Source organism: Rhipicephalus microplus, chromosome 4, assembly GCF_043290135.1.
Source record: "Rhipicephalus microplus isolate Deutch F79 chromosome 4, USDA_Rmic, whole genome shotgun sequence".
NCBI classification, from domain to species: domain Eukaryota; kingdom Metazoa; phylum Arthropoda; class Arachnida; order Ixodida; family Ixodidae; genus Rhipicephalus; species Rhipicephalus microplus.
The window spans coordinates 207682744-207701386 of record NC_134703.1 but is presented as its reverse complement, the minus strand read 5'-3'; the positions used below and the strand labels follow the sequence as shown (position 1 = coordinate 207701386).

At 44.9% G+C, this 18643-nt stretch overlaps 1 protein-coding gene across 1 annotated transcript in view; it reads left to right on the top strand.

The window, feature by feature from the left end:
* The window catches only part of LOC119172983 (uncharacterized), a 1299788-nt gene that overhangs the window by 616457 nt on the left and 664688 nt on the right, over positions 1-18643 (top strand). Inside the window, exon 28 of the mRNA XM_075893951.1 lies at positions 1412-1609. Coding sequence (XP_075750066.1) covers positions 1412-1609 — 198 coding nt within the window. The remainder of the gene's footprint in view (positions 1-1411; positions 1610-18643) is intronic.

Sequence of the window (18643 nt, the reverse complement as noted above, 5' to 3'; positions counted from 1 at the left end):
AAGGCCGGGACGATTGCTGCATCAACGTCACGAGCGCTTGAATAGTAGCGCCATCCAATGAAAGGGTAATGGCAGACGGCGTTCGGTCCGGAGTCAGAGTAGACTCACGATTTATTTGGATGTTGTTGTGTACACGCTCTTCACGAAGAAGCTCCTCTTTGAGGCGACGTATTGCTGCCTTGTCCAACTCATCCCAGAGAATTGGGTATTGTGACGTCGGGTTGTGGTTACCACTAACTAGAAGCAAACGCTGGAGTAAGCTAAATATCATCAAAACGTTTGAAAGAATCCTCATACCGTGCATGACTTTTGTTCTTTTCTCCTTCTAGTTTTGTTGACTTCTGGTGTCGTTTCACGTTTTTCCTGCCCCAGTAAACGACGATGGCGTCATTTCATTGCAGCTTGTTCACGTTGAAGCTTGTGAGCGATTATGATTGCGTGTTCGTTAGGTGATGTGCGTTCATCGAGCAGAAAAAAATGAGCACAGTTGTGCATCATAAAATATTTTGTTTTCCGCACGTGTAATCACCGAGAAACAAGACGTGTGTGAGTGATATGAACAGCGAAAGTGGGACTGTAATAGCTGTAACCACCTTGAAGTGTCACCGGTGACCTGCCAGTCTTCCACAGGGCCAGCTCCTCGAAAGCAAAATTGGCATTCAAAACTGCACGTAAAAGCAATGTCCTTTTTTTCTAAATTGCCTTGCATACTTGGTCGGTATTTTCGCTGCCTGTTATGATGACGCTAAAGATCACGTACTATAACAGCGTACCCGTCGGTGTTTATGAAGGGAGTGGTTGTCTACGCTGTGTGTCGACAGCAATTATAGTATCAGGATAAAATTACCAGTGGTAAACTCCACCTAGGCAACAAACAAAAACAGAAAGCCGGGCCGGCTGGTGATAGTGCCTAATGGCATCTTAAAACAGCACATGACTATCTGGACACGAGGAAAGAAGAGACGAACCACCGCACTGACTAGCAGCTATTTTTTTTTTGTTTGGAGGGGGGAATGAACGGTAAAAAGGACCCTTCAACCGGCACATCCTTGTGACTGCACAAAAGCAGAAACAGATCAGCTGACATTGTGAACAATGAAAAACCTTGATACATCCTAGATGTACTATCCGACAACATAAAAGTTAAGCTATCGTGCTATCTAAGAATCTAACCTCACTAATGTGTAGGGCTGGAGAAAGCACGTTAGTGCATTGTTCACCCCTTTTTTATATGAAGCATATCATATGAAAAAAAGAACGAACAATGCATGTCAACCTGACCTTGATGATTCAAGGCCGATGCGTTGTCGTAAGTAATTTCAATAATTTTGTCAGTTGAAGCCTCACTTAAAGGTTCGCTGATAAACTCTGCAGTTAGGATCGTAGAATCATCTTTGTTCTTCTTCCGCAGGGACTGCCGGGCCTCCCCGGCCTCCCTGGCCCCGATGGCAAGGAAGGCCAACAAGGTGCCGCTGGACCAATGGGCCCACCGGGACCGCATGGAGAGCGTGGCGAGAGAGGATTTGCTGGTGAAAGGGGTCGAGCTGGTCTTCCTGGGCCACAGGGCATGCGTGGTGAGGCTGGCCCACCAGGACCTGCTGGTGCAACGGTAAGAGCATAGGCGACTAAGTGGCTTCTGAAATTTCGTATAAAATTAGTGTTCTGGGTTTACTACGTGAAGAAAATAGTAAGATTAGAAGATGGGTGGCTTGGTCTGAATTCATTGCTGGAAAATTTACAGAACACAGGACGACGCGCTACTAACTGACATCTTTTTTTCCGATTGCACATTATAGAACACAATAGTTGTGACCCCCAACACTGACGACGGATAAGAGACATCCAGCTAAAGTGTCACTTCATCTTCTGGCTCATGTCATTGTAGAAACCGTATCGCGTTTTCCAATACATTGATAGTGGCCTATGCACCTCAAGCCGTCTGGTCTAATGAGAGAGGCCTCTGTAATTTTTACGAGAGTACTTAGCGCAAGTAAAAGCACGACACGCGAGAAAAACAGACATGGAGCAAGCGTTTGGTTATTGTGTGTTTTCCTCATTAGCGGCGTTTCTTATTCATATCAATAAACACCAAGCATGACCTCAAAACGTCCTCTGTAACTTTCCTCTGAGTCTTCACTTAACGTCTGTAAACAACGTAGGTCCTTTCGAACATAAGCCTGCACCCCTTCTCCGTACAGTCTTCACAGCAGATAACGATGTGTGCGTGCGTGCGTGCGTGCGTGTGTGCGTGTGTGTGTGCGTGTGCGTGTGTGTGTGTGCGTGTGTGTGTGTGTAAGTGTGTGTGTGTGTGTGTGTTTGTGTGGTCTTTTCATGAAATAGCTGTGGTGTTGGCTTAAGCGCTCAATCAGGCAAATAGCCGGCTACCCGACGTAGACTACCCGGTACGAAAGGTGCAGTCTATATACTGCACCTAACGCAGAAGTTTCGCAGGGTTTCGTGCACTTCACACTGCATGCTTTACGATTGCGAGACAGGCATTTCCCATGCTTTCTAATGGCCGAGTATATGTGCCCCACCTTTCCATTCACCGAAAAGACAACGTTTATACCGCAGCGCAACCGTACAATCTGGAGGCTATGCGACGGTCAGTGGACGTATGATATCCTTGCCACTCACATGCCGCTCTGGGAGACGATCCTGGAAGTGTTAGTGTCCTTCTTGAGCCAAAAGTCACAGCTCAAATGTTTGCTGGTAGCAGTAATAACACTAGTCGCGAACCTTAGGTCTGTCAGGTGTCTGTATCTGTGTATCAAAACGGGCGCTCATTTGTTGTACACCAGATTTTTAATTGCGATTTCAGGCATGCTGAGGCTGTGCCATCTGAAACAAGCTGCGAATATTCAGACGAGTGGCTTAGCTATCCTGGCTGAATATATCCAATATACGTGCTCAACATTGAATGATGTAAGTGCAGCTGTTTAACGTCGCGAAACTACCACAAGATTACAAGAGACGCTCATCGTTGAATGTTCAGGGCACATCAAAAAAACGTAGCTGCTTTTTCTGGAGCCCTTCATACGTCAAGAACCAACGCAAATCTTTGTGAGAAAATACTTCCAAACATTTCATTGCGAGTCTCTTCATCGCAGGAGGTCCCTATCACTACAACACATTCCGTTTATCGTCTTTTTCTCGTGACCATCTTTCGGTGCATTTTCAAGCAAAGAAGAAGTTATCATTCTAATCAGCCTCTGGTTGCACAAGTCACAAGCGAGTACTTAAATTTCCCGTACGAATTCTGTTCCGTAGTAACTTTCAGCCCTCTGGTAAATAACTGATGTTGAAGAGTGAAGCAGGTGGTTAAAGTTTTATTATTGAAGGCGTTTTTTACTGTGATGAAACAAAATTACTTCTGAGTGGAAAATTTCTGGCGACAGTAATATGGGATAGGCCTAATGCACGTACTGTGTGAATCTATTGACCAAATTGATGGGCTCGGACATCAAGGCATTCAACGTTCGCTTATCGTCTATCAACAAATTTTGTACAAAAAGAGGGTGATATTTGATACAGCCACATATTTTATACGATTAGGCATATCTAATTGAATTCACTATTCGCAGGCAACTGTAAACAAACGTAATCTGTGCGAACATGTGCAGCTAAGAAAATACAAGATAAAAAATGAACTTCTTTCATGAGAAATTGATTGATTGATATGTGGGGTTTAACGTCCCAAAACCACTGATGATTATGAGAGACGCCGTAGTGCAGGGCTCCGGAAATTTCGACCATCTGGGGTTTTTTAACGTGCACCCAAATCTGAGTACACGGGCCTACAACATTTCCGCCTCCATCGAAAATGCAGCAGCCGCAGCCGGGATTCGAACCCGCAACCTGTGGGTCAGCAGCCGAGTACCTTAGCCACTAGACCACCGCGGCGTGGCTTTCATGAGAAATCAAACGTTGATATAGAGTTGTCTGCCTGGATTGAGTCGACAAATATGTGGGTCAAGATAAATAGCAAACACTTGACGCCAGCAGTCTGACTTGTGAACCGTTTTCTATGAATATGAAAAGCATTTGTTATAATCAACTTGAACGCTTGTAGCGTAATGAATAAACCAAAGCCTCTTGAAGTTTCTATACTGGAGAATGACCCGCGCATTGACGTCCTAACCCTGAAATGTGACCGCTGACGAAATTATAGGGGCCCTGCAACACTTTATGAGCATGGTCAGAAAACTCTGCCGATCAGTAGTAGAGGCTCGAGGCAACACGTTAGCCAAATATTATTACAGCACGTGGCCTAGAATTCACAATTAATTATCAAAGCCAGCTTACAATTGCTTTTCCTTCTCCTCATAAATCACAATACATGCCCGAAAGTCACACTTCAACGACCCATCCATCCATCAGCCATCCATCATCCATCAGCCATTCGCTGATTTGAACATGACAAGCTCGCTGGTTACTGAAATCGCCATGGGAGGACGCTACTTGTTTATGCGTGCGCTCGCGATCACACTGACAAAAGCCGCGCATTTGAAGAAAAAGATAAAAGCTCAATGTCGCGAGTCATGCGTTACACTTTTCTGTGGCCCTGCCATTCCTCCCTGCTTACCTTCCAGCGCTTTCGTCGGGACAGGAGAAGAGATGATGCAATTGCAGCATGCGAACAACCTCTGCAACTCCACTCACATATAAGGGTTTTTAAAATTTTCGCGGCAATGAATTCGTGCGGCAATAATCTCTTCCAGTGAATTCATTCCATGGTTATTTGAAAAAAGTGTTTCAGAGTCTCTTTTAGAGACGATGATGTTTTTCCACCCAGTGACCAAGTTTTCCGTAAGCATGGGCCTTCTAGAAGACGTGGCGTGGCTGTCCTCACTACAAACCTCGTGGACGTGGTTTTTTTAGATGAAATTCCCAGCGTAGAATGTTTATGCATAGTAATCACGTGCTGGGGTCATATCTTCGAACGAAGCAGGTTTACAGGTTTGGTTTTTGCCCTCGGCAAGGTGTATTTACACCCAGTTCTCTTTCTTCACATTTACAATAAAATTCTGCCTAAGAGCATCCCATATACTCTCCTTGACATTATTGTCTGTTTGACGTCGTTAATATTGTTACGAAAGAGAAGAGACGCCGAATCGATAAGGCTGTGAATGAGATATATTTCAAAACAGCAGCAGCAGCGCGAGAAGTTGATGCTGAAGCTGATGACCTCAGATGGATGGCGCTCACCCACAGAAGGGGATGGGCCAGGAACCGGGCGGAAGGATACTTAAATGAAACTAAAATGAAATAAAAGCCAACCTGAAAATTTTTTTTGTCAATATTGCTGCCACCAATAAACAAAAAATGTTTGCTTAGCAAGCAGTCAAATTCTCTCTTGTTCCTGACAGACATCGCTACAAATTATAAACTAAAGTTCTGAAAAGGTTAGGGTTTACTAGCACGGTAATCTTTTAGTTGCATTGATGTAGTCAAACACAGTGGAGCATATATCTCTGTGGCAGTAACCAAATGAAGTGCCGCAAAATGAAAAAAAGTACTGGTACAGTACTTTGACCAGCGACCGAGCGGAGACAACCTTTGTCATCTTTGTCAGGCACACATGCGCATCGTTCCACAAAATGTCAATATGCATGTATAATAGTCCACGGCGGCAGAAGCGCCATTGCGGCGCACCTAGATGGCAACGTCACCGGGAGAGTGGCAAGGTTTCAAGCATGCCACATGTATGATATCGGTGGTTTGTGACTGTTGGGTAGTTGAAGGCTAGGGCAGTTGAGGCAGCAGGGGCAATTTTTGTACGTCACAAGAGTAAGCTCACGAAAGATTCGGGACGGACCTTTGTAGCCAGAAAAACGTTTTTACCGGCAAGCCGATTTGACGAGTTGGAGACCACAGAGGATCAATTCACCGGGTAAAAAGTGCGCGTCACAGAGCCGTTGATCGTACAGGCGCCATTGGTTCTCTTGAGAGGTCACATGGCGAGTGCGGGCGATTTCACGAGCGTGAAGAGCCCGAGTGATAGCGTCAAGAGCATATTCACTGATTGTTTTCGTGGTAGACACGATGAATGTATCTAGGAGTAATGTAGCATCTCGGCCAAACCACAGAAAAAATGAGAGTAAGCTCAACGTATCTTCTGGCTTAGCATAGAAGTCCTGGCCAAATGAGCGTCGGCGAACTTGGTCGTAAGTGTGTGACAGACCAAGGTGACCGGCAGTTGGAAGATAATAAAGCTCATGGAGAACTGCCGAGCGAAGGTGTTTCCGAATGATGAGCAGCTGAGCTGGTCCATCTGCGTAGAAGTTCTGACGGTATAGTAATCCAGTGTGGAGGACGAATGAGCGATGGCCCTGTCAAAAAATAGTGCTTCGAGACGTTCGATTAGCACGCAATGAAGCATCACGGCGTTGCTCGTTACCGATGCGAGTCAGTTGCGAAACTTAAAAGACGCAAATCTCGGTGGCAGGAATGGTGTTCGATTCATCGACCGGTTAGAGGGGACAGCCAGTTTGCGTGCTGGTGTAGGTGTCCGACTTGTATGTGACTGTATCAGTATACTTTTGCAGTCGCGGAGCGCAGCGCCAAAGCCAGCCAGTAAAATGCTTCAGTGACAAAAGCCAACATAGCGTATGATTGATTGTCCGTTATTACAGAGAAATTCGTGCCGCGTAAGTTTGAGCGGAACTTTGTGACTGCTCACACAACAGAAAGAAATTCATGCTCTGGAATGCAATAGTTGCGCTCGGCAGCTGTGAGAAGGCGGCTAGCGAAGGCAATAAATCGGTCGTGTCCCCGCTAGCGTTGGGCTAGGACGGCTCCAATCCAGTGACCACTCGCATCGGTTCGTACTGCCGTCGGAGCGGATGGGTCAAAGTGGGTCATTCGAGGTGGAGTCATCAGGAGTGTGATGAGGTGAGAAAAAGTGGCAGCTTCAAGGAAACCCCACGTAAAACTTACGACTTTCTTCAGAAGGTTGGAGAGTGGTCAAGCGATTGTTGTAAAATCTTTCAAAAGCCTTCTAAAATAAGAACAAAGTTATAGCGATCCACATCGCTAGCGCCAGCAAGTAGAGATAAGGAGAGAAAGAAGACGAGGCCAGACAAGAATGAGTTTATGAACTAATGCAGCCGTATTGTCTGCACAAAAACTTTACGTTGGCACTGTCAAGGTTAGGAGCCTGCAAATGAAGACCGATTTCCACTTCACTCATCGTCAAGAGTGACCTTTCATCATGGACTTCGAAGCAGAGTGTCAGATATACGCGGAGCTGCAGGAAGCCACTATAACTCCGAGCCTTCTGGAGACGATCGCTCATATCGCCAGAGCTACAGAGCTACTATGGATGACGTTATCGCTCAAGATAGCAAGTCTGTGACCATGACTGTTGAACATTTGGCGTTTCATTTGGTAACAGCTCCTCCTGCGTGTATAATGCGAACACCAAGAAGTCTCGCTAGTCTAGCAATGAAAGTGCCCTTCACGCTATACATGAAGTTCAGAAGCTATTTATGGCACAACAGCAGCAGCTTTCAGACCTTCTTGTGTCATTTGCAAATGTAAAAGACAAAAAATGTTCCTGTTCGGGCAGGACATGTTTGACGGTGATTGAAGCACTGATGCATGACTCGATTTCCATGAATTTTTCAGCACCAGCAACCAGTGGACGAGCGATGAAGACCGCGTACGTAATTTGAGGCCTTTCGTCTGCGGCAACGCGCAGAAGTGGTTTGAATTACAAATGACTTCATATGGCAATGCTTCTTGGGTCACAAAAAGGAAGAGCTCTGCAAGTGATTTCAAGGCAAATCCTATGAAGCATTGGGGTTATGCCATTGCTAACAGACAGAGACGCACAAATATCAGGCATTACGTTCTAGAAGAGTGGCGCTTACTTCATACTACGGACCCATCATTGGTGGATTCCTCTTTAGTCGCTTTGGTGATACGTGGCATGAAACATTACTATCAAAAACATATGTCAATGAGCTGACTCGTTTCTATGGACGAGCTACTCTCAGCACTGAAATATGTCACAGCACCTGAATACAATACACCTCATGAAGAGGTCAAAGACTGCAGAGGTAATTACTGTCGCGAAAACACCCCCTCCTACATATATAGGTGCAGCAGAGGCTAACTTTGAATCTAGACTGCACAGCAGCATGCTATTGAGTTCACGGTGTCAAGACACAGCTATATAAACTCACACTGTCGAAGAAACTGTCTTTTTCATGAAGACAAAAATTCTGGGTGTCCAGGTGCTTGTGAATAGTCGCGAATTGTCAGTTTTCATTGGCATTGGTGCCTCTGTTAGTTTAATTACCAAGAACCCGGAAAATTTTAGAGTTATTGTACTTTGAAAAACATTCTTGTGTGCTTGCTATGATGGTTCTTGTCCGGAGTATCACAGATAAGTGGAAGTGTGTCTGGAGTATGAAGGTGAGAATTCAGAGTTGAAGCGCTAGTAGTGGCGGAAGTCAATTTTGATTTCCTTTTATCAAGAGCCAATATGACCCGCATGTAAATTAACATATTTTGGAATTGTGAAGTTACAATCGGAAGGGAGGGCACTAAAGCAAATATTGCCCACAAAGCTAACCGTAGGCCGGATACCAGAGAAGATGTGCTAGTGATGTTTCCCGAGCTTTTGTTTGTTGCTGAATACCCAAAAACCACGAGAGCCATTGAGATACCCTTCCTATTACGAGACAGCACCATTGTAAAAAAACATACAAGCTCAGTTATGACAAGAAAACCTTTTTAAAGAAAGAGCAGCAAAAAATGTTAAAGCCGTGATCATCAGGCCTTCAACTTCATCTTATACTTAACCCATTAGAATTGTTCCAAAAGAAAATAGTTCAATTCACATCTCTGCAGATTATAGGCTCAATTATAAGCAGACCAATCTTGTGCCATACCAAATGCCACAAATTGATGAGATCATTGAAAAAACCGAAGAATGTTAGTGGCTTTCTCGCATTGACCTATGAAAAAGACTCTGGCAAGTGGAGATAAAAGAAGATGCAAAGACATTTTACCGCATTTTTCACTCCTTTCGACATTTACGAATACAACAAACGAATGGAGGAACTCTGGATCATGATTCCAAAAGATGAATGACGTACATAGGGACTTGATCGGAATGTTCTGTGTTTTATACGTGGACGACATTATTAAATACTCGAAAACGCAAGAAGATCACGGAGGGTGCCTAGAAAGAGGTCGTCGAAGCACTTAGCAGCACTAGACACAAGATCAAATTAAGGAAGAGTAAGTGCTTCTGCAGAAAAGTAGTGTTTATAAAAAAAGCTTTTGATGAGTGAACCAAGGGCACTAAAAGTGAGAGCGTCCAGCTCATTAAGAATCTTACAAAATCTTATGGCATACATTCCTTGAGAGTTTTTCTTGGACTCCTCGGCCATTTCCGGGCATTGATAAAGGACTATGCAATAAAAACGAAATGTTTGACCGCATTGACTTAGAAGGGCCTTCCATTCGTCTGGTTCGTCGAATATCAAAAGAGCTACCTGGAACTTGTCTGAGCCATTTCATCTGACCTTGTACTAGCACTGCCCAACTTTGATCTTCCGTTTGAAATATATACATATGCATCGTGATGTGATGCAGGCGCCATTCAGTATCAGCGCGATGAAAAAGAGCAACCCGGAAGAGAGCTCAAGGTCTTGGGCTACACTCTTGGACATTAACGAAGACGCAAGAAAAATACACGACAACAAAGAAGGAAGCTTAAGCGGTCGTAATGGCTTTCAGATACTTGAGAATTTACCTAGAAGGCAAACTTTTTTTAACCTGTTTACTGATAACCCGGCATTCACCTATATAATAAAACTTGCACAGCCAAAGGGCATAATAGCTTGGTGGGTCGGTGAAATCCAGCAATTCAGTTTAAACGTAATGCGTAGACCAGACCAGAAACACCAGAATTCTGATGCCTTGTTCCATTTTCACGTGTCACAAGAAATTCTGGACGGAAGCATCGAATTCTTGAAATTATCGGAGTGCACGCAAGATATGGAACTGCGCAGTGGAAAGATGTACGTCACGGAAACAAAAGTGCCTCAAATGCTTAAACTATATCGCAGCAGTCCCCATTTAGAAGAGCGCGACGAATTTCTGAGGACATACCACAAACTTACTCATGGCAAAATATGAAAACAGATGTTGCCCATTATGTGAAGACGCCCTACGAGTGCCAAATGGTGAGGTGAACATACAAGGCTTGGGGAAATAGGATGGTATTACCAAAATATTTCACTGAGTCATTCGAAGTAGTTCACCCTGATTTCACTGAAGTTAAGAAAGAGAATGAAGGCGTCAAAAGAAGCCAAGCTTTCCTGGTTGCAGTGGATGAGTGCAGGCGCTTCGCGGCCATAAACCTGGAATAGTAGACGAATCGCATAATAACACTGTTACAGAGATAAATTCGCAAGCACACCGAGATCGTCGTTGCCGACAAAGGGCCAGCGTTTAGGAGACAGAAGCTACGCAACTGGGCTCGTGAAAAGAAAATCGTGCTCCGATACCGAGCGTCTTACCATTCAATGGCTAATTGTTTTTGCTAAATGCATGATCGGAGACCTCAAATTGGAAAGAGTTTATGCCTGGAATTCGAGGGAGGGTGGAAGACGGCTTTGGACGCGGCCGCATATCTTCACAACAGGTCCTACACCACCGGCATCGGGTGCAGCCCGCGATTCACTGCGTCTGGTAGTGTTCCTTGTTTGCCAGCAGACGAAGATCTGGGCCTAAAAGGTTCACACTGAAGGATCTCCCTAAGACCCAACTTCAACATCAAAAACACAGAATAGCGATGAAGATGCATTTTGATCGTCGCTACAGCACGAAGATGTTAGAGATCAACCCTGGTTCCATGATGCTAGCTAGACAAGGATTCGACTCAAATGCCCCATTCACCAGCCTGTACCTTGTTGTGAAAACGGGCAAGCAGCAAGGACTTCTCAAGACGTTGTTTTATACTGGGCCAAGTGGAAGAACAGAGGAGGCGTCTATCGGTAATGTGGTGCCATATTACCAGCGTGGGGGGAATGACAGCTCACCGATAGAGTGCAGCGTTCCACATCACTAGAGCCAGCAAGTAGAAACCAGGAGAGAAAAAAAAACGAGGCCAGACAGGAATGGGCCAATAAACCGATACAACTGTATTGTCTGCACCAAAACTTTACAAAAGTCCTACAAAGCTGCGGACGTCCTTCACAAAGTGGTGTGCAGGAAAGCTCGTGACTCCACGAATTTTTCCGGGTCGGGCTCCACACGTAATTTGTCTACAAGGTGGCCCAACGTCGTAATCTGCCGGCGGCCTTAGTGACATTTACACGAGATTAGTTGAAGCCCAGCAGTGCGGAGGATGTTGAGAACCACTGACAAACGCTGAAGGTGGGTCTCAAATAGAAGCGAACGTACAAGGACGTCTTCCAGGTAGCACAGGCATGTTGACTACTTGAACTCCTTAACAGTGAGTTCATCATACACTCGAACGTAGCTGGGGCGTTGCATAGCGCAAACCGCTTCACCTTGAATCGCAATAGATCGTCGGGGGTTACAAATGCAGCCTTTGTTTTTTGGTCCACCGCAATCTGCCAATAGCCAGAACGTAGATCAATTGACGAAAAGTATCGTGCACCTCGGAGACAATCGTAGGAATCATCAATGCGGGGCAAAAGGTAAACACCCTTTTTTGTTATTCAATTCCATTCAATGAAATTTTAGTTGATTTCAAGGATGAGGGCAGGTTCGGAAGAAAAGCGGCATGTGCCGCTTGAGGAGGACCCGGGCCTCTTTAATACATGGCAAGCAACGAAAACATAGATCATGGGTAAAAACAAAACAAAGAACGGGAACACTTGTATTGCGCTCTTTTGAGCGGAATACAAGTGGAAATATGCATGTGAACAATGTCATGCACAAACGACCTATATAGATGAGCAGTTTCTAGCTTATAGAATTTCGTAAAGCTATGCAATATATAACATAACACAAATATTTGATACCACAATATTTCAATAGGATGGCACTAATCAACTCAAAATCACCACGCATCATCTTAATTTTTAATAAGCACAACGGAGAATGCCCAAGGGCTCGAGCAAGGCTCAATATTTCCTTTGGCTAGCATAGTTTTGAATTTTTTTCAATTGCCTTACGCTCTCGGGCAGACACTTATGGTCGGCAGTGAATAGAAAGAGAATAATCAGTGTTAATGCGATGCTTTACGACGAAAGTCTGCCCGTGTGGACTGAGGTCGATGTCGATTATGTCGTGGTAGGAAGCCAAAAGGTGGCATAGGGCGTCTGATAGCTCAAGTTTGAGGTCCGGGTCAATCATGGAGTCAAAATTAAAACGGAGTGTTGCACAGCGATGTCGCACGCCAGAAAACATCAAGCATAGGCGTGACGATATAATAACCGTTAATGAAGGGGAAGTTTATTGCCAATAAATGATTTTGAAGGCTTTTGGTGGTGTGCGACTGAAGTCCGTGGTAGATCGGCTTGTATTCTCTCAGCTGGCATTCTGTCAAATAGGCTAAACGCGGTGAAGCCACTTATGTTCATGCCTGGTAATTGTAACTGGGTGCTTACAAACACAATTAAAACGGTCTTTCAGCCAAGCTGGTCGAAAAATTATCTTCGAACGTTACGATTCGATGTCCAATCCAACTTGCGCTGCCGCAATGTTTACTTGTACTCGAGAAAAACAACGCCGGTCGGCAAACTACAACTCTTACCTCGTGTACACTGTAATGCAACAATGAGAGGTTTGTGAAATCCTCAGAATTTCGACCTTCGCGAGCCATCTGCACCGAGATAAGTCGAACTAAATGTGATCAGCACAAGTACGACTCCCAGTGAATGTAGGCTTAGATTACTGGCCGAGTGCATCGTACATGCCATAGGCGCTTCTGGGTTTACTATTATGCAATGCCAAAGATTAAGAATAACTCTACAGTAGAGCTTTGCTACCGGTTAACTTCAATGAACCATTGTTCCTTGCGTACGGTGTGCGCACAAAGAGCGATGACTATTGATGTAACGCCCTTTCAGCCCGCGGGCAGCGCCACACGGGCCACCGCCGAAAGCTGTCGGGCGAACTCGTCAGCGCTTCGCTGACTCACACGTGGAAACACAGGTTTGTCATTCGGTGCGCGTTCATAAAGCAACACAATAAGACACTTTCTTGAGCATGTCATTTATTTTTGAGGAATCGGCTATGTAGTTCCAGCTATCGATCGGTCTACAGATGCAAGTTAGTACACTGACACAGCCGCTGCACTACCACATATCTTCGCTCGTGCAAGACAATACGCCTTATTTACTGAACTACGCACGTACTTATCGAGAATTACAGTTGATATAAAATTTCTGCTCAGGTTAACCAGCAGAAAAAGCGAAAAACAGCTATTGCCCTCGGCAGTAAAAGCTGATATTCTGCCCCAGGTTCTTGGTATTTTTGTATGATTTTTTTCTTACGTTGTGACTTCCGAAAAAAATGGCGCGTATCTGCATGTAATATGCAAATGTCGTCGAAAGACGATAGTTTTGCGTGTAGATAGAGTGAACAAGACATTTATTTGTTGTTCTGCGCAAGAAACTCGGTGAATGGTAGTATGGAGGGGCTGCGTTAGAGTGCCTTGAGCGTGCAGTGGAGGCGAACGAGCGCATCAAATCACGTCAGACGTGAGATATAAGTGACATCTGGCAGTTTTTTTTAAAAAAACAAAGCGCGTGGCTCTGAGACGGGTGTGTGTACCCATCTCAGAGGTGATATGGTGTAGAATGCAAGGCAATAGGTAGGTGCAACCACCGTCTTCTTTTAGCAAAGTTTTGGAAACACTCGTCTTTCCGTGCAAGCGTTGCATGGTCAGTGCACTGTGTTAAGCACTGAACATGCAGCGCTTGGTCAGCGTTTATCACTTATGTATGCCTTATGTATGCTTTTCTAGTAAAAGGCTCACATACAGATTATGTAGGTGTTGTTATAGTGCCCCAGACATGCGCAATAATTGATTTTTAATTGACAATCGCAGAAGCAAGAACGCTCAAACTTGAGCAACATAAGTGGGCGCTGCGGATGGGGTTAGCCGTTTCAAGTACCTGACGCCATTAAAAAGAGAGAAACAGACAAGTGTACAGACAGACAGACAGACAGATAGACCGACAGAGCAAAATGTTTGCGGCGAAGGTCCTTAAGAGCGACATCTTTAAAAACTTGGCATCTCGGCCTTAGTGGCATGTCGTGCATGGACGCCAGCCGTTCCCGCTTTATGAGGGCGCGAGGTTTACATAGAAATGAAAAGGAGTATGTGTTCTAACTCTGAGCCGTGAAGCTGAAAGGCGTGTTTTCTTTTTACCAGTTTGTTTTTACCGCGCAGGAAGCATGGCGTGACGTGGTAGAGTATTCGCCTAAACATACGTTGCTGGCAAGTTAGAGCCCCGCTACTACGTTTTATTGTGATAGCAGTTTTGTTGGCATTCTCGACGGGATTGTGCCGCCGGTGTTGACGTCACTCTCCGTATATCTATGCGTATTTGTATATATGAAAACACAAGAGCGATAGATAATCCGCAAACACACTACGGCGTGCGGAATCGACCGTGGCTACTCTGAACCGTAAGTGCGAGGCGTTAGCGACTTAGCCACGAAGAAGCACATCCTTCAGCGTTCAAACGGCAAGCTATATAAATCTCCCACTTACCGCCGCTGACGGGTATCTCAGGGGAACTATCAAGTTTTCAGCATCCCCAGCAAGATGGCGCAACGAGCACGCATCGCCATATTGTCACGACGCGGCGGCGCGCACTCTCAACTCGCATGCGTACTTTGCCCCGCGGAGAGGTCACGCGTGCGCTTAGCTTGCGGTGGGGGCAATCGTACGTCTTAGCTGCTCTTGGGTTTTCACCTGAGCGATTTTCTGGTAGTTATCGGGCGCGCAATGGTCACTGCATTTGTTGCACAGGCTTCATTTGCGATAAGGATGTGCTTTTCAAACACAGCGAAGTAACAAGTGAGACGCCTATGCAATTTCATCTGTACTTGTGAGTGCGTTTCCTGCGTCATTTGTGCGTGAGAAGTACGGGGCACGTTTCGACCTGCCCTTCATTCTGTGCATGATCTATCAATTCGTTGCAATAGCGTTAATGGCTTCGCTTTTGCGGCAAAGCTGTGACATTTTATTGCGATAGCAATTATATTGACAGTCTCGGCTAAATTTTCCCGTCGTCGTCACCGCCACCATCGGAGCCACGTCATTTATATATATATATATATATATATATATATATATATATATATATATATATATATATATATAGAAAAAGGAGTAATTCACACACAACGAACGTTTCAGCACAGTTTAGTCCGACGTTTCGACCGTGGGACCGGCCTTCGTCTGGGAAGACGAAGGCCGGTCCCACGGTCGAAACGTCGGACTAAACTGTGCTGAAACGTTCGTTGTGTGTGAATTACTCCTTTTTCTATACTATCAGAGCCTGCGTGATACTTCCTATAATCCCTATATATATATATATATATATATATATATATACACGGGGACATTGGTCCTATCTAATCAAGGTAATTGCCTTCTGTATATCTGGTGTTTTTGTAGATATCATGAACATCATGTTTAAAATAGAGACTGTTCCCTACGAGGTCAAGCGGGCTAAAGACACGCCATTATTTAAAAGAAGATTGTTCATTGAAAATGAGCTATGAACTCTGATGTGTGCTTTTGTTCTATAGTAAAGTCGTTGAAAGTTTACTTGAACAGCGCTTAACTAAGTACCTCGATAACTTTAACATCCATATTGATTATCAGTTTGGTTTTCGCGCTCGATATTCCGCTGATCTCGCATTGGTATTTCTTACTGAATTTTTGAAAAAAAACTCTTGCAGGCACTTTAGCTGGATCGGTTCTTGTTAACCTCACCAAAGCCTTTGACACTCATAAAGTGAAATGCTGGGCCAGTTAGTACAACAGAATGTGCAAAAGTATGAGCGCACAAGTTAGATGGAAAAGCACTTGACAGGAAAGACGCTCAACTTACAACTGAACTTTTGTTAGAAAACATTGGTTGCACGAGAACACAAACGCGCAGGCATAACCAACTATCACTTCAAGGTGCCACACCCCCACCCCTACCACAAATTAAAAGAAGGTACACGTTTATCTACTTCAACAGCTCAAAAAAAAAAAAATTGGCAGATCCCACGTACAGTCGGAATCGATGATATGCGAAGCGTGAATGAGAAATGTTGATATGTCACATTAAAGTTGGCACAATGTTAAGAGGTGGAGGTAAATGATGCTGTACATGACTTCCATGCCATAATTATCATGTTTTGATGTGTCGTTTACCTTCATAATCTATTCACATCACGTGATACCAAATTTAGTATCTGTGGAGCTAGCGAAACGGCCGCGAGCACGCAATGAACGTGGTATGTTGTCGCGTTCTTACATGACACGTGTGTCAGGATTATCATGTTTGCACCAGTCATATACTTTGGTCATTCGTTGAAGTCAAGTATTAGCGAATTCGGTATATGTAGATCTAGCAAAACGGCCCTGAGGGCATCATGAAGGGGCTAATATACACCAATTGTTGACGTGAGCACGAACTGGACACAGCGATGTTACGTTAGCAAAACGTGAGCAATCTTTACCCCCGTATTCAGAAACGCTCCTCGACTCGAATTCCATCCTTGAGTTGACTTAGTTGAGCATAGCGCCACTGCTCGACTGAAATTGACGCTGCGCTTCTCAAGAATCACTGCAGAATATTGCCGATATGCAGTGACTTGGTCCGCCAAGAGACGGCGCTACCATCTACTTTTTCGAGTCGAGGGGAGCCCTTGAGTGAAGGAGCGTTTGTGAATACGGGGGTTAGTCTTGCACAAGGCGCGACCAGCGTCCGTCAGCGCAGCCAGATGGCGACCGGCGCAAAACGCAACATGCTGCATTTCGCGCGAATGCTATAGAGTACAATAATCTATGCTGATGCGTTACCCAGTGAACACAGCGTCTCCCTCTTTTTTGTGACGGAGCGACGCCGGACGCACTGAAACGAGCGTGCGTCGAAGCAACGCAGCGCAGCGCGCACCTGCGAGTATATTGAAGGACCGGCGGCTGGCGTGGCAACGCCGGCGTGACGCGATGAAATGAACACCGGCGAGAATGCGCACCGGGTCATGCCGAAATGTATTGGCACCTTAACCATGGCATGTAGTCATGTTCTCACAAGACACACATCTCATGAATAATATGCTTGTACCAGTCAAGTACCTTCGTCATCCATTGGCGTCACGTAATACCAATGTGACATATGTGAAGCTAGCGAAACTGCCGCAAGCGCATCATGAGTGTAGCACGTAGTCATGTTGTTACATGACACGCATGTTACGATTATCACGTTTGGATTCATCACTTACCTGTGTCTCCCATTTGCTTCGTGTAAAACCGAGTTTGGTACATGTGAAGCTAGCGAAACGGCCGCGAGCGCATCATGACCGTAGCATGTAGTCATGTTGTAACTTGACAAGCATATCATGTTTATCATGTTTGCACCAGTATCATACCTTCATGATCCATTCACGTACCGTAATACCAAATTTGGTATATGTGACGCTAATAAAACGGCTGCCACCGCATCATGAGCGTGGCATGTAGTCATATTGTTACGTGACACGCATGTCATGATTTTCATGTTATGATCTGCTACTTGTGTTAACCATGCAGTCATGTGATACCCTACCAGTTTTGCAACATCAATTAAACAATCCAAAATGTTGGTTACTACTGAAGTGGCTGAAGTTATTCTTTATGTTTAACATTACTAGGAAGTCGTCAACATATCTGTAGACATTACCTACAGGGTATCCCACGAGCCCACGTTGTAGCTTCCAGTACAGTTTTGCTAAAAATATTTCACAAAGCACAGGGGCCACACATGACCCAATGCATATGCCCTTCCTTTAGACAACTGCTAAATCACTAAACTTCGCAACAGTTGCACACAGGAAGCACTGAAGTGCCTCCATGAAATTATCTACATAGAATGCATTGTTTTGAAAGTTTACGCCCCCAAAAATGTCAATGGCCTCCCGTGTAGCTAGAAACAGTTAGCTTGAACAAATAGCTAGAATAAAATAGCTCGAAACAAAGATTGGGCTCAAGCATGGCGTATGCGTATTTCTGACGGCTCCCTGCAAACTGGCAAAGACGTGTCCCATGATAGGAAATCGTGGAAGGGCGAAAAAGGGTGCTGGCCCTAAAAAAACATGCCACGCTGTTTGTACTGTGTATTTCAGGGGTTGTGTACATAATACCCCTTGAGCTGCGGAAAAGCGTACATCGGCCAGGCGGGTCGTTGTTTAAACGATCGACTCCGAGAACATGAGACATCCTTGAAGGTTCTCGCAGGTGGCACGCACTTTTCAATGCACTGCCGGGATTGTGTGTGCAATCCGCAGTTTGACAGTGCGATAATTCTGGGCAAATGTAAACACATATTGACCAGAGAAATCATGGAAGCAGAAAAGATTAGGACAAACGCAAGCACGTGTATCAGTGCTTCTTCGGTAGCAATAAGTGAAAAAGAGGTGTCTTTTTTGAGCTGCTGAAGTA